At 37.1% G+C, this 15,000-nt stretch overlaps 2 protein-coding genes across 3 annotated transcripts in view; one reads left to right on the top strand and one right to left on the bottom strand.

The window, feature by feature from the left end:
• Positions 1-1,687, bottom strand: part of LOC138046953 (E3 ubiquitin-protein ligase RNF34-like) — a 27,491-nt gene extending 25,804 nt beyond the window's left edge. The window contains exon 1 of the mRNA XM_068893588.1: positions 1,351-1,687. Coding sequence (XP_068749689.1) covers positions 1,351-1,581 — 231 coding nt within the window. The 5' untranslated portion in view covers positions 1,582-1,687. The remainder of the gene's footprint in view (positions 1-1,350) is intronic.
• Positions 1,688-1,733: 46 nt separating this feature from the next.
• Positions 1,734-15,000, top strand: part of LOC138046952 (RNA-binding protein cabeza-like) — a 20,176-nt gene continuing 6,909 nt past the window's right edge. Inside the window, exons 1-4 of one of the 2 annotated variants that reach the window (XM_068893586.1) lie at positions 1,734-1,876; positions 4,542-4,605; positions 10,353-10,847; positions 13,812-13,864. In XM_068893586.1, coding sequence (XP_068749687.1) covers positions 1,861-1,876; positions 4,542-4,605; positions 10,353-10,847; positions 13,812-13,864 — 628 coding nt within the window. In that variant the 5' untranslated portion in view covers positions 1,734-1,860. Of the gene's footprint in view, positions 1,877-4,541; positions 4,606-10,352; positions 10,848-13,811; positions 13,865-15,000 lie in introns of those variants that run through there. The other variant, XM_068893587.1, reaches the window with a different exon arrangement.

Below are 15,000 nucleotides of genomic sequence, written 5' to 3'. Positions count from 1 at the left end.
ATCACAAGGTAATTCCATCGTTTTGGAAATGGAAGCGGCTTTAGTATTCACTAGCATCACAAATTCGTGCCGATTTTGCAGCTCATTTGTTGAAATTCAAGCTCGCTTCCAACAGACCTGTTTATTTTCGAGATTTATGCACGCTCTGCGGGCCTATTGCCACCACAGACTTACACTCCCAAAACCCGGTGACATAGTATGTAGTACACTACCACAAAAAACACTGATATACTGTAAACATTAAATGAGGAAATCAGCTAAAAAGTTCTTGAATTAAAGTGTAGGCTCACCGTAGCCTCTTGTTAAATGAACACTCGTTTGATACATGGTTTGCACGTGTGACACAAATTTATGCAAGCAAGAACCAAAAAATTTTAGTTAATGGCACATAGTTTTTCAGTGAGTGATTAACCCATTGACTTCTGGTGGTTCCCCATTGACGAGTAAAATCGTCTGGCGTTAAACAGAGTAAAATACTAAGTCTGGCCGGTGCTGGTTTTTTCTCAGATTGAGGCAATTTGGATCATCATTGACACACTGTCTGCTATCGCCTCGTGTGCCACTTTTTTGTTCTTACCACATTTTCACGTCATTTGTGATCTATTACTGAAAAGACGCACCGCCACATGGAATCTATTTGTTAAAGAAATGTAGAATCTAACCTGTAACTTCTCCATTGAACAAATGAAAAAAAAAAAAAAAACCACATGCTGCTACTAGAATGCAATAAAAATTCTTTAAAAATCACACCAATATTTAGAGATCTCACCACAGTTTTGAATAATATAACGTGTGATTATCACAACATTGGCACATTGGCTGTCTAATGGCCCAATTCAATTCATTCCGTGTAAATAACCTCATATCAGTGTTTGATTGAGGATCCAAGTAATCCGGTGTATCATATGTTAATTGGGAATATTTGTTTACGATCCAAGTTTGCTGTTACCATGCAATAAAAACAGTTTCTTTAAAGTTGATAACTAGCACAAACAAACAATAAAATAATTAACAGTATTGTTTTCACTAGAATTTTGAGTGCCGAAATACTAAAAGGTGCGAAAATAACGCCTGGAGCGAATTCGTGCGAGCTGAGACAAAACAAGTTACTTGATAATATCCTAACAGCACATTATGTTAAGCTTATATTTTTCCGAGAAAAAAGTTATATACTTTTGACGACTGACAATGAAGCTTAGGTCGTCGTTCAAAAGCATCTCCTCTACTTACTTCCCGGAAAAACGTGCCTTGTAAAAATTTGGACATCAGGAACATGGCTGCGCTAACCTTTAGAATTGTCATATACAAATGAAGACAAAACAATTCAGCTTGATATTGGGAAAAAAGTACCTTTCTCCTAAAGAGTGAAAAATTGGAACTGCAGCTAAAACAAGCCATTTCTTCGAGAGCTTCCCCTGTGGAATTGAAATTGTTGGTCGAGGTTTGTTGATTGGAGTAAGAATGCGATGATGCGGAGATGGAAGTTGTTTGACCATTCGCTGCATTGAAATTCGAACGTATAATGCGATCGACGTGCTCTGAATGATCCCTTAACTCCCCAGCGATACCACCAGCGCCCATAACAGGCAAAGAAGGAGGGCTAAGGGTTAAGGACTATTTCGGCTTGATAATGAAGCATTCCATGAAGCTTGAATATTGAATGCCTCGAAAAACACCATATGTCCGTAGACTGAGGCGAGGGGAGTTTTCGTGACGTCATGACATGAAAACGAGGCTGACTTCTAGCGTGGTTTCTCTTTTTAGTAAAGGTCACGCTTTGCTCTGAAGTTGAGCGTAGATAATTCTGGTCACAAACTTTTGTTCCCTTGCTTCGTATTTTGACCCCGTTTTTGGCTTCCAATGGCTGATCAAAGCTGTAAGTATATTTCTCTGCTATATCGACGATTTTTTTGAAGGAGATTGTGTGGCATTTTTGGCGAAACCAGCGATGTGTTGGGAAGACATGCCTTCGTGGAGGGAGTGCTTTCTCTTTGTGCTACAATGAAATCGTACACTTTTAAGCAGGGGTTTTTACTTTTTGCCTTCCTTTTGCTTCTTCTTTTTTTGTTATGGCTGTCTTTACCGCTGCCGTTGTCTTTCTGGGCGAAAAGTAAAGCAAAATGAAAGCGACAAGAGAAAAAATCTCGATATCTCTAACAGGGTTGTGAATCGCGAAATTAAAAGACTTGAAAATATTAGTTTCAAATTTATCGAATTGATAAAAGAGTTATGTCGTGGGATTGGATCACGAGGGAAAGATGTCGGATCAACTACAGAATTCTGATAAACACAGGGCCGCCACATGGCAATTGATCTGGAGCTTGTGAAGAACGATAGATTTGCATATTAATATATATTCAGTGGACCCAGTATTTTGAAATTATTCCAATATTTTGATTCTTCTTTTGCGAGACTGTTAACTCCATATGCGATGGAATAAAAATGAAAGCTCCTTTAAAACCTCAGCCATCAGCCGTTTTTCATTTCTTTGCCTTCCAGTGCATATGAATCAATTTAAAATAAAAATTGTTAGGGAAGGTTTTATGATTACTTTATTCAATGTATACATTTCTGACGCCATATTGGTTGGGGGGCAAACACGGCTTAAATTACAGTGCATGTATGGGAATTTTGCAGACTTTGAACCATTATAATTCCTTTAAGGTCTGACGATTGTGGAAAGTGAGTCATGGCATCTGACAGGATGCGGCAATGCGGATCCGCATAATTCACTGAAATCTGCATCTTCCGCATAATTCTGATATTTTCCGCATAATTCCGATATTTTTCGCAAAACACAAGAAACACCTGATATTAGTCATAAAGCAGCTCCTTAACATCCTCAAAAACATAAAAGCCAAAGAAATTGACTGTTTTGAAACGCTTATTTTCCTGAACATTGAAGAAAACACACCATTTAGTTCGCAAGATGAAAGTTCGTAAGAAAGATCGTAAGCAGTTTCCGTGCATTTTTTCGCCAATGAGCCTGGACACTAGTTTTTGTTCCTACAATGCTTCCCATTGGGCAAGAAACAGTTACACTTCAGCAAATGACGTGACTGATAAGAAACTAAGGGTGCGTTCGATTGACCGTATTCCGGAATAGGAATACATGTACATGGAATAGAAGTTACAATTCCTTCGTTTTTTACAGAGATTCACATTAAAATTATGAAACACCTTCTAAAATGCTATTTTAAACATATCTTTATTATCCTCGTTGCTTCAAAAGCGCCAGACATACTGTTTTAAATCATCACTCCACGTATTCTTATTCCGGAATAGGGTCAATCGAACGCACCCTGAGTCAATGATCGAGGGAATGGATCGCGCTCCAAAGGTATTACAATTTTGCTCCATTATCTCCAAATTGAAACAAAATTCATGTCGAGAAACAAAATAATTTTTTATCGCTTTATTTATTTTACCAAAAGTTGCGACAAAATCCCAACTGCTAACCCTTTTATTTCAACAGTGAAAGCTGGTCGCAAATTGGTGACTCCTCTATGTATTTTAATCACAAAGGACAAAAATTCAGTCACAAATGCGATTGTATTGGTTGCAATTTCGATTACGGATTTACCGTAAGCATGTAAATACATTGGACGGGTCTAATCATTAGTTTTATAACTTGTTTAAATTTCCGCATAATCCGGTGTAATTTCGGCATAATCAACGCATGTTTCCACATAATATGGCCAAAAATTTCCGCGTAATCTTTAATTTTTTTCCGCATCCTATCAGAAGCCATGTGAGATTATCTCTCAAAAAGCACTTCTATTGAGATTATTTTTGTGACGTATGACAATCAGAATCAAGCTATATCGACGCTAAATGAAATTTGTAAATTTCATATGAACCCTTTTAAACAAAATGATGCAAATTCCCGCAAAATTTGAAGTGACATGAGGGATTTTCTAAGATCCAATTTTCAGATGTGCCTTGTGCAATGATCTAATTTTCCATTTGAGTGAATGATATTAAAGAGGCTAGGTCACGCTATTTCAGGTAACTTTGTTTAATTTTGTTAATTATGAGCTCTAAACGTCAAATTGGCAGAGCAAGAGTTTTTCATTTGCAAAATCACGGCCGCATAACAACTGAGAATGATTTTCCAACTTTGTAAATGACATTTTGATATAGACTGATATAAATTTGAAAAAAGGTGGACCAACGTTTTTCAAATTTACCCAAATTCAATCCATTTCAATCCTCTCTAGTTTTGTCCATCCATGTCCCTTCTTGGCTTCCCTGTGTTTTGGTAGAGTTCTTCTATAGTTTTGAACAGTTATTTTGATATTTTAGTTAATTCTATGAATATGCCTAAAATTGCGTGACCTAGCCCCTTTAAGAAAAAGGACAAAAATATTTTTAAATTTTTGAAATCTGCCTTTTTGCATCAGAGCTATAGAAGTTTGAATTCGGCCAAAATCCCACACATTCACTGTATTTTAAACCGCGTTTGTCCCCCAACCAAGATAGCATCAGAAACCGTGGAAAGGTCTGTTCAAATCACCTCTTGCCTTCTCGTTTCATTGCAGATGGGGCTGGATACCCCCAAAATACTGGAACAGCGATGTATGGAGGAACCACAGGGACAACAGGGTAATTCTTGTATTCTTATATAAAACCAGTCTGCACAAAAGTAAAGGATTTGTAATACCATTCTTCAAATTAAGTAAATTAAAATTAAGCAACCATTCCACCATATGACATTTGCTTATGGATCCACTGTTTCATCGACTCCTTAAAAACTTTCTCTCGGCCAATAACTGTTACACGTGCTTTGTAATCCTTCCATCATTTAATTTACTTCTGCCAAACTCCGTCTCCGTTGCCATGGTTTGTCAATTGTGTGAAACCAAAATCTAAAAAAGCTGCAATAATTATGTAACAGTGGCTTAACCCTGAAGCGGCTCCCATTGACAAGTAAAATCTGTAAGCAGGGCTTGAAATTGCAACTCACTGGTTGCCAGTGCTGGCGACTAGATTTTCAGAACTGGTCGCCAGCTGGCAAATAACGTTTTGTCTGATAACCCAGCATAAACAGTAGACAACTCTTATATTTGAATCTTTATATGATAAAAGCGTTTGGAACTGGTAGCTAGAACACGACTCACCTTTCTTTCCCCACTAAAATACGTTATGTATGAATACTACAAGAAAATCGGTTTCTCACATTGTTAATTAAATTTTCAATTAAACTTCTTGCTGAATCTTCGTCTTCCGGGCACAAAATGTAACTAACCAGCAAGAAGCATACGGTGTTTAATTAAGTGCACCCACAATCCCATAAAGTCGCTGAAACAATATGGCACCAAGAAAACGTAGTGACCGAAGTATCGAAGGACATTTTGTGCTATTAACCCTTTAAGCCCCACAGGAAACTGAGGAAACATGACCCCCTATTCCCGTGACCTACTTTGCACTTCATGGCCTAATTTCAATTTTTCAACCATGTCTGATGAAATGCCTTATATCTCAAAAACTACAAAGCAGACGAAAAAACACTTAAGAGTGCTGAAAACGTAAATTTAGCCAAATTATCAAAGGACCTCCACGGAAATAGCTTGGTATTGATAATATATTGATAATGAACCTGGAAATCGCATAATTAGTTTGAAACTTGTATGGAACCTTCAAAAAGCAATCTGTACCCTTAACGTAAAAGTGGGTTGGCGAACTCTGTTAGAAAGCGAACACCTGCAAAATTGACTGCACAAGGTGATAAATGAATGGAGATAAATATTGGTAGAAAAGTATCTTAAGAAACCAAGTTCCTCTGATTCTAGAGGCTACTGAAACCGTACACAAGCCACTCCTTTTATCCCGGTCGGAGACTGGTATGAGCATTGTGGTTGTGTGAGGGCCCTAGGCCGAGCAATTGTAGTATTGCGTTCATTCGTGATAAAGGTAAGTTGCTTGCCACACAAGCTGTAGGAGAATAAAGAACTACGCTTTGAAGAGGTGAAAAGCAAGGATAAAGGACCCATGTTTGCCTTGCTATGGAAAACACGGACTGTGCCTCGTGCCATTTCAAAAAACCTTAAAGTACACCATCACCAAACTATTAAAAGACAAAGCTGAAATGTTCAACAGTGGCTTTAGAGGTCTTTCTCATACTGCCGTTTTTTTTTTTTTTTGCTATTTAATAATTTTGACTTTCCTTGCATGTAAAGTAACATATAAAATCCTGTTCTCACGTAAGTCATATATTAAATAAGGCCTTGCGCACGGTATTGGTTGTCAAATGCGTACCAAAACATGTAACGCTAAATAAAGCGCTAGATGTTAAGATTACAACGTTACTGTAATAATCTAAAAACAGAAATGGAAAGTAAATTTCATGTGCATTTAGCTGGTAAAAAGAAAGCTTCAAAATATCTTTCTGTTTTCAATTAACAACAAAATAAAAAATCCGCACTTGAAATCAGCGAGAAAAACAGCAGTGAACGCGATTGAGATGTTTGTGTAAATATTTTCTTTCTCTCACGAAATTGCCCAAGAACCTTAACAATTTAGGTGCACATTAGTTGGACAATACCCTGGGAAACATTCATCCACAGACAATGAGTACTTTTAGAGTAATAGTGGTAGAACTAGCGTTACACTACTAGTTTTTGCACTAAGTTTTTAATCATCACGCCAAAATTAAATTTTTCGTTTCGCTTAGCGTTCAAATCGTTTGATATATGGTTTGGTTCGTTTGGTTCGTTTCGTTTGAATCGTTTCGATGGTTTGTAAAACACTTGGTTTCTTTCGTTTTAATCGTTCCTCTGAAATATTTCTTTCGTACAAAATCCAAAATACACGCTAAAATTCCAGTTTTGAAAATTGCAAAGCCGTGAAAAGCGCCTGAACAAAACAATTACCTCGTTCTGCTTCACTGAACAAAGTTTGGTTGCCTAGCACGTGACAATTTTTACTCAGTACGTGACTAATTCTCTCACGCAAAGTACAAACTTAGGAAGGCTCGAAACCTTTGAAACCTTCGAAACGCTTTAAACTTTTTCTTTCCATCGTTTCAAACGATAGATGCCGCGAACCAAACGAACGATAGAAAGTTTGAAACGATACAAACGATAGAAACGATGTTAAAAGTGCAATGTTTGGGATCAAAATGTAACGCGCCGGACGAAAAATTTTCCGATTCCACCAACTTTGTCTTGGTGCTGTGTGCTAACAAAGCAAAATAAACGCAAGGCAAGTATCAAAATAAAAAGCAGACATAATAGACAAGCGTTTGTTCTCGGTAATATTCCAGATAAATACTTTGTAGCAAAGAAATGACAGCTAAAAGTCGGTTATTGTCGAAAACGAGCGTTTGACAACCAATACCGTGCGCAAGGCCATAACTTGGTGACCAAAATCTATTATCTGGCAACCAAATTTTTCCCATTAGTCGCCAGCTGGCACCTGAGCAAAAAAGTTAATTTCAAGCCCTGGTAAGTGTCACTCTTACATGTAAGAAGGAAAGGGTTAAAACATTAATTTTGCCTCAGCATGTGGAATAAACATGAATGGACATGAAAATAGTGTGCATTGTTTTTCAAAGTGTGGCGCAACAAGAAGACAATTTTTGTTGAGATGAAGCCGGGTATTCAGGGCTCAAAATTGCAACCAATACAGCGGTTGCGACTAAAATATCTTGTGACTAAAATATCTCGAGAAGTCGCAAATTTGTGACTTGTTTTCATCTTTGCTCTTTCAAAACAAAAGGGTTAGCAGTTGCCACTTTGCTGCTACTTTTGCTAAAATAAATGCAGAAATGACAAAATTATTTTGTTTCTCACCATGAATTTTCTTTCAATGTGAAGATAGCGTAATTGTAGTGCAATTTAGCTGCAATGTTACATGCATAACTCATTTTCTTTGATCATTCGCCATTTTCAGCAGTTTCTTTACAAACAAGTATTGCGGGCTCATATTTTGTTTTACTAAACTGCTTACGACACAATGCAGCGCAAAGATTTTGCGACTAAAATTTGCACAATTATGACTAAGTTTTTGTATCTTGTGGCAAAATTGCGACTGGATTTTGTCGTTAATTCCAAGCCCTGGTATAGGCCACTTCGGAAAATACCTTAATACTCTTTGTTTTTCCCCCCAAATTTTGCATAAGCATTGTTTCCATTGTAAGTCCCAAGACAAAACAAAAACCATGCTTATGCAAAATTTGGGGGGATAAACAAAGAGTATTATGGTATTTTCCGAAGTGGCCTATTGTAAGTTGCTCCAAATAAAACAAATCATTTTGAAGCATTTTAGCTTTGTTTGTTGTGATACATGTACCTTAAATTCTTCAATAGTGGTTTATAACTTCTGTGGTGGTGGGGTTATGTTAAAGAATCGTGCCCTCGCGACTAACAGTGTTGGTTGGTTACAGACTGAGACTATTTAACTCCTGTTCAAATCAAGAAAACTAGATAATTCAATCAGTAGTAATAATGATAATGAACTTTATTTAAGTGTCAAGTGTATTAAATAATAATATTATTTAATATTTATAACAGCCACAAATTCTATCTAAATACAGGTGTATAATCAAATTTGCCTATAAATTCACAAACAAGTACCGTATTTACCCGTGTATAAGTCGATCCCATGTATAAGTCGACCCCCCCATTTTTGATGGTAAACAACGCAATTTCTTAATTTCTATGTTAAATGTTCATGGAACACTAATCTTGTATTCTTCGATTTCTGGAAATGTGGATACACGAAAAAATCAGGGCCTCAAGCGCTTAATAGTTTTGTTGTTAAACAGCTGTTGTATATGCAGGCATTTTGTCCTTGAGTTTCGAAAAAAGTTCTCAGAAAATCGAACATGTAATCCTCAAACTCACCTGTTTCGTTGTTCAAGGATAAAGGGCTTTAGAGGATAAGCACAATGCAACATCACAGAAGCAGGAGTCAATCTTTGAAAATAACTTGCGAACGATGCGAAAATGTGCAAGGTTTAATTGGTCCTTGACTTATAATTTCTCAAATGACAAACAAAACAAAACTCATAAACCAAACAATACGAAGTTTGCAAAAGCATTTAAATCTGCCAGGTTTGTATAAAGAATAAAAAACATTCATTACCAACCAGCATTTTCACGCAACACGAGTGACGACGCTTGCACGCAAACACGAGGTATTGCTCCAGGTTACTAAGCCGTTGAACGATCGTGTTTTATTCGAAGAAACAGAAATGACTTTTAGAGCTTTCTGCCTTTGGAAAACGAAAATTTCCAGTGTCTATTTCATATTTGTGCTTGTGAGTATCTTCAACATTTAGAGTTGGACAAATCCTTTTTCATTTCAACTGGAATTGCTTACATTCGTTTTGAAGTCTTTTGTCATTCATTTTGAAGTCTTTTACGTCGGCTTTTGTCCACTGCCGTCGTTATGCCCAAGACAACGTTAACATTATTACCGGTATGTTAATTTTGAATAAATTACTTAGCTGGAACTTGGCTCAAAATCTTTGACCCGTGTATAAGTCGAGGGCGATTTTTGGAGCTTCTTTTGAGGCCATAAAAGGTCGACTTATACACAGGTAAATACGGTAATCAATAAAATAAAATACTGGTAAATTAAATTAAATTAAATTATTTAGCATTGAGGCACTAATTGTGGACACTGTACAGAAAGAAAATCAACACTTAATCAAATCATAAATTTTGAGAAAAAAGAAACTTGGGAAGTCTGATGGATGGTTATGTAATAGATAGTCGTGCATTAACAATCATGTTCCAATGTTGTTTGTTTTGTTTATCCATGAAGTCTGCTACTATAAGAGACAAATTTGGCTTTGCAGTTATGGTAAATCTCAGGCTAAAACTTGTAGATAAAAATACATGAAACTTATTTATGTTAAATTTCTGCTCTTCTTGTCCCAACTATCAAGCAAATCAAAGCAAACTTTTAGAAGAAGACTGTATATAAAAACTGAGGGTTTTTAAGGACAGCGCCTACTAATGTTATTGCGCATACGTTCTGCGCATCTCTAGATACTCTGGTTTCCTATCGGTGATGCTTACTAATACAGGGATATTTTTGCGCGGTTTAAAACTATCTGGAGAAAGTAGACCTTACTAAGTACCGGTAGTCTTGGTATCTAGAAAGAAAGTGGGTGGTAACCATGCATTTTGGAGGGATAATGAATCTTTTTCGTTTGTATTTTAAAGCTTTTTACAAACATTATTCATGAATTAAAATTGCATGGTTACCCCCAGTTTTCTTTTTGGATTTCAATAACACTTGTTAACATCTACATTTCCTACATAATGATAAACTGGGGCAAAAATTAGTAGGCACCGTCCTTAATATCTGTAAAAACTTGTCTTTTGTTGTTGCTCTTGTAGTTATCCTGTAGCACAAAGTTACCAATCATACCCGGCTCCAACCAGTACTTATCAGTCAACCTCCTACCAAGCCCAAACCCAGGCATCTGGAACAGCAGCGTATGGAACAGCACCAGGCTACCAGACCACAGGAACATCCTACACAGGTTACCAAGCTCCTGCCAGCAATAGCAGCTATCCTGCAACCGGTCAATCCTCGCAGTATCAAGGATATGGTCAGCAGCAACAGAGTGGTGGTTATCCCCAACCAAGCACGGGAACTGACTACCAACAAGCACCGGCATACCAGCAGGGTGGAGGCTATCAACAAGCCCCTGCAGCTGGAGGTTATGGTAATGATCAGGGTAGTGCTGGTGGTGGCGGTGGTGGTGGTGGCGGCGGCGGATATCCTAGTGGTGGATACCAGGGAGATGCTGGACGTGGGAGTGGTGGGTATGGACAGAGTTCTTATGGACAAGGTGGTGGTGGTTACGGTGGAGGAGGAGGAAGAGGCGGGTAGGTTCAGATTTTCATTTCTGTACATTCTATTTATTATTATTTTTTTTGGATTTTGATAGCGGAAAGGATGAAGGTTCCTTTGAAAAGGAAGGGGAGTTCCCATCTTTTGGTATTCACAATATTAGACACCAGTCATTTAAATTCATTGATCCAGGGCAATAGTGTTTTGACTGTAGTAATTGTGCTCTTGATAATCAATTGGAGCCTGATCGATCAAACGATTACTTGTTGATTCAGTTTGAATAACATTGAGACATCAAAAGTGGTTGATACATAATTTATACAAGTACAGCTAGAGGAGTTTCAAGTAATCATGTCACCTGAAACAGAGGTCATGAAGTGTTGACTGTGACATGCATGTATCAACTGGCAATAGTGTTAATTTATTAACCTTGTTTTAACACCCATCCCTTGGGTTGCATTACTATAAAAAGATACAGGTAAATATCTAAGGAAGGTTTTTCTTATTCTGGTTCTGGAATGGTGGGTAGAAAAATCCAAATCTATTGTGGTGGTTTAGTTTAAGTGGGTGATTGAATTTAGCTGGTTACTGACAATAAACTGTCATGATTGTGATCACAGGTTCCTCTGCTCTTTGGAGCAATGTGCAGTCTTACTGTAGTAGCTGTCATTATAAATTATAGTCATTTATTATTTCAAAAGGTTAAAAATGATATTTATAAAAGTGATGATCAAATAAAGTTAGGCAGTCTCCAAAACTCTTCTGAAGCCTCTCCAAGCACTAGAAATATTGGTCCTCTACCTTGGGCACTAAGTGGTCTCAGTAGGTACCAACAGCCAACAAAAAACATCGGCAACTTCACTCATAGGTTTCTGCTACTTTTTTCTTTAAATTGAAAAAAAATATAAAGGCAGTTTCTTTCAAACCTAAGATTAAAACTCATTTTGACAATGACAATGTCAAGTTGTACAAACATGATCATCAATTTTGCTTTTGAAGTGTCATGCTTGGGATTGTTCTTTTAAAAATTGCATGTCCCCAGACACCTGGAGAATGGGGCTTTTAGATTCCTTGTTGATTCAGTTGCTTACTCTAGATATTCGAACCAACCACCAACTTCAGATATTATTGAAAACCCTGGGCACTGATAACTCATCTTAAACCAAGGGTCAATAATATTTATGTATTATTCTTACTTATGTTTTTTTAGTGTGTTGGCTATTAATGGTTTAAATCAGGGGAATAAAATCAATATGAAGATTTTGCCATCACCCACCCATGCATGCATAAAAAAATTCAAAGTGTTCCAAACCATAGAATGGATGTGAAATAAAATAATGTTATATGGAATGCCTATGAAAATAATAGACCCATGAAATAAGCAACGTTGAACTCCTGGCACAACTAATTTAATGCTTGAGATGCTTCTGGGGGTTTTGTCAAAAAGAATCTTTTGTAATCTTTTGGGGATTTGCCAAAGAAATGAGGGTTACATAATTATTTTTATCGAACAGTTTCAGTGATATTCTCTAGCAGAGTCTGACGTACACCTGTATGTTAAGTGGTGACTTCCCCATTCCTATCATGTTCAGTGTAACCAGCCTTAAATCCATTGACTTTAAGAATGTTAAATCTAAAACTGATTTTCACTAGCAATAAAATCAATGTCAGAGTTGTTAGCAGAAAAGAACAGACTTCTAGTCTGTTAAAGCAAAGGTAGTACAGGTGTAGTTGAAAGCAAAGAGCAAATTATCAATTAAATGATCAACATTGTAATATTTTTGTTTTTCGTCTTTGTGCTTTCAGTTTTTGCTATATGTAGTAAGAGAAAAAAGATGGCCGTCACAATTAAATTCTGTCAAGGTTCTTATTTGCTTTTGAATCTCCATTGGTTGACTTTTGTCAACCCTTGGCATTCTTGCAACTCTACATTCTACTAACTAGTGTAAACCAGCCTTAGATTTACAACCCTATCTTTCCTTCAGCATGGAGGTAGAGGGGCATAAAACAGCTGCCTAGTGTTTGAGCTGAAGGAAACTCAGGCCCTGTCCACATGTATCTGCATATTAATTTTGAAAATGGAGAGTTATTCCTCTGTGCATAAAGAAGTCTGCATCCACACATAGCATTTTTGGATCGAATTTGCTCACTCCCACACAGATCTGCAAAAACTATTTGAAAGCACCAACCTTCACCTACAGAATATGTGCCGGCTTATGGCTCCCTGTGTTATCACAAGCCTCTGATGTCATCATGGTCAAAAACCTCCATTTTCACCCATCCACACGAATACAATTAATCATCCATTTTAAAAAAACCTTTGTGACGGAAAACGCTGTATTCCTGTGGACAAAAGTCCGGAAACGGAGGAAAGATTGTCTGTTTTTAAAAATATCCAGATATATGTGGATGGGTCTCAACTTGGTTTTCTTTCACGACAAGTTGTGCTAATGTATACTTATTGACTGAGAGAATGGAGGCAAAAATACTGTTTCATGCAAAACATAATCGTTCATTTAAAATCAAGATGTACAAATAAAAGTCCTTACAGTGCAGCGTGCCTTACCATGGCAACCCAACAAACTTTCACATTTGACAATTACGTGTAAATACGTCAACTCAACAACCCATGCAACAGTGTTCAACTTACAACTGTGCAAACTTTGCAAGGAGGCGTGACTGTCAATCAAATTCACAATTCACACATCCTGACTGGCGGACAATATGTAAAAAATGTTGTTAGGTGACCACGGTAAGTTGCATCGCACTGTAAGTTCTGATCTTGGTTAACTGTCTTTTTCCTCTTTTTTGCCATTTCCTGTGCTTGTAAACGTTTTAGACTTGTGGTTTTTTTGAAAAGTATTGGCCTTTTTGTTAGTTTAAGCAATATTAATTAATGAATTGTTAGAATTTACCTTTAAACTGGTTGACTGAGGTACCATGTACCACAACTGAACCACTTCTGAACAATGAATTGATTTGATTGGTACAATACACAGTGGTGGCAGAGGAGGTAGCCGACCGGGTGGATACAATAGTAATGTGGGTTATGGTAAGTCATGTGACGCAGACACTCGCCTGCTTTCATTTGTTACAATGCTGTCTGTGTGGTGTTATTCAATCACTCCGGCTGGTCGGCTCATAATCTGGTAATGAAATGTCTTCGGTAAATATCAATCATGGTTTGATTTGAAAATGTTAAACCCTGGTAAACTTGACTGTTTGAGCAGTGTAGTCACCAAATTTCTTCTCAACAACTGCTCACAATTATAACTGGGTTACAATTTTCTTCCCAAGTACTGGTACTGGTATTGGTACTGATATTGGTCTAACAGTGAATGACTTGCATACATGTGCAAAGTGGTGTCAAATTGTTCAGGTCATCTAAAATCGCGAGAGCAAATGGGAAGTTCTGTCATTGTTATAGAAGCTGGGGTCCGGAGTCCTTGTCTATACACAGTTCGTTATGTTGGAGTTGCTGAAGTCTTAGTATTGTAATTTCTTGTTGTTATTTTAAACGGCATGAATGGTTAAACAACAGTGGAAGGAACAGAAAGTCGTGGTTAATGATTAACAACAATTATTTGCCGAAGGGGAGGTGAATATTTGTCTCGGTTTTTATTCACCGATATTCACTGAGCCTGAGGTGAATAATAATTATTGTTTTAGTAAAATTACATGGGTGATTATTTGAAAAAATTTAATGTGCATGTTCTTTGAAACCAATTATTTCTTCGTCTGTCACCTGGACAAAACAGCTTGCGGCCATTTAAATATAAACCGCTATGTTATTATCGGGAAATTATCACCTCAAGTGCAACCAGTCAGTACAGAGAGTTTTCATTAATCACCTTTGTAATTATATTAATATCTGTTATTGTCAAGTTGTTCCTTAAACTGTAGTTTATTGTTGACATGACCTCTTTATACCATATCACCTAAGCCTTAATTAACTAGAATTCCACCAGCATTCTTACAATCATGAAATGTACAATGAATTAAAGGTGGAGGATGCTAGTGGATTTCTGCATTTAACAATTTAAGACTGCTCTTGTTTTCCATAAGTTAAATGGTCTTCCTGGCAAAACAAGTTGACTGCGGGGCTCTTATAAACTTGGAACTGATAGTCTTAAAGGTTGATATAGTATTGTTGCAAAACAACTGGTTTGATTTAAATCTGGTATTCTT

The sequence above is a fragment of the Montipora capricornis genome, chromosome 4 (genome assembly GCF_036669925.1).
Source record: "Montipora capricornis isolate CH-2021 chromosome 4, ASM3666992v2, whole genome shotgun sequence".
Classification (NCBI taxonomy): Eukaryota; Metazoa; Cnidaria; class Anthozoa; order Scleractinia; family Acroporidae; genus Montipora; species Montipora capricornis.
The sequence above is the reverse complement of the archived record's forward strand: the minus strand, read 5'-3'. Positions and strand labels throughout refer to the sequence as shown.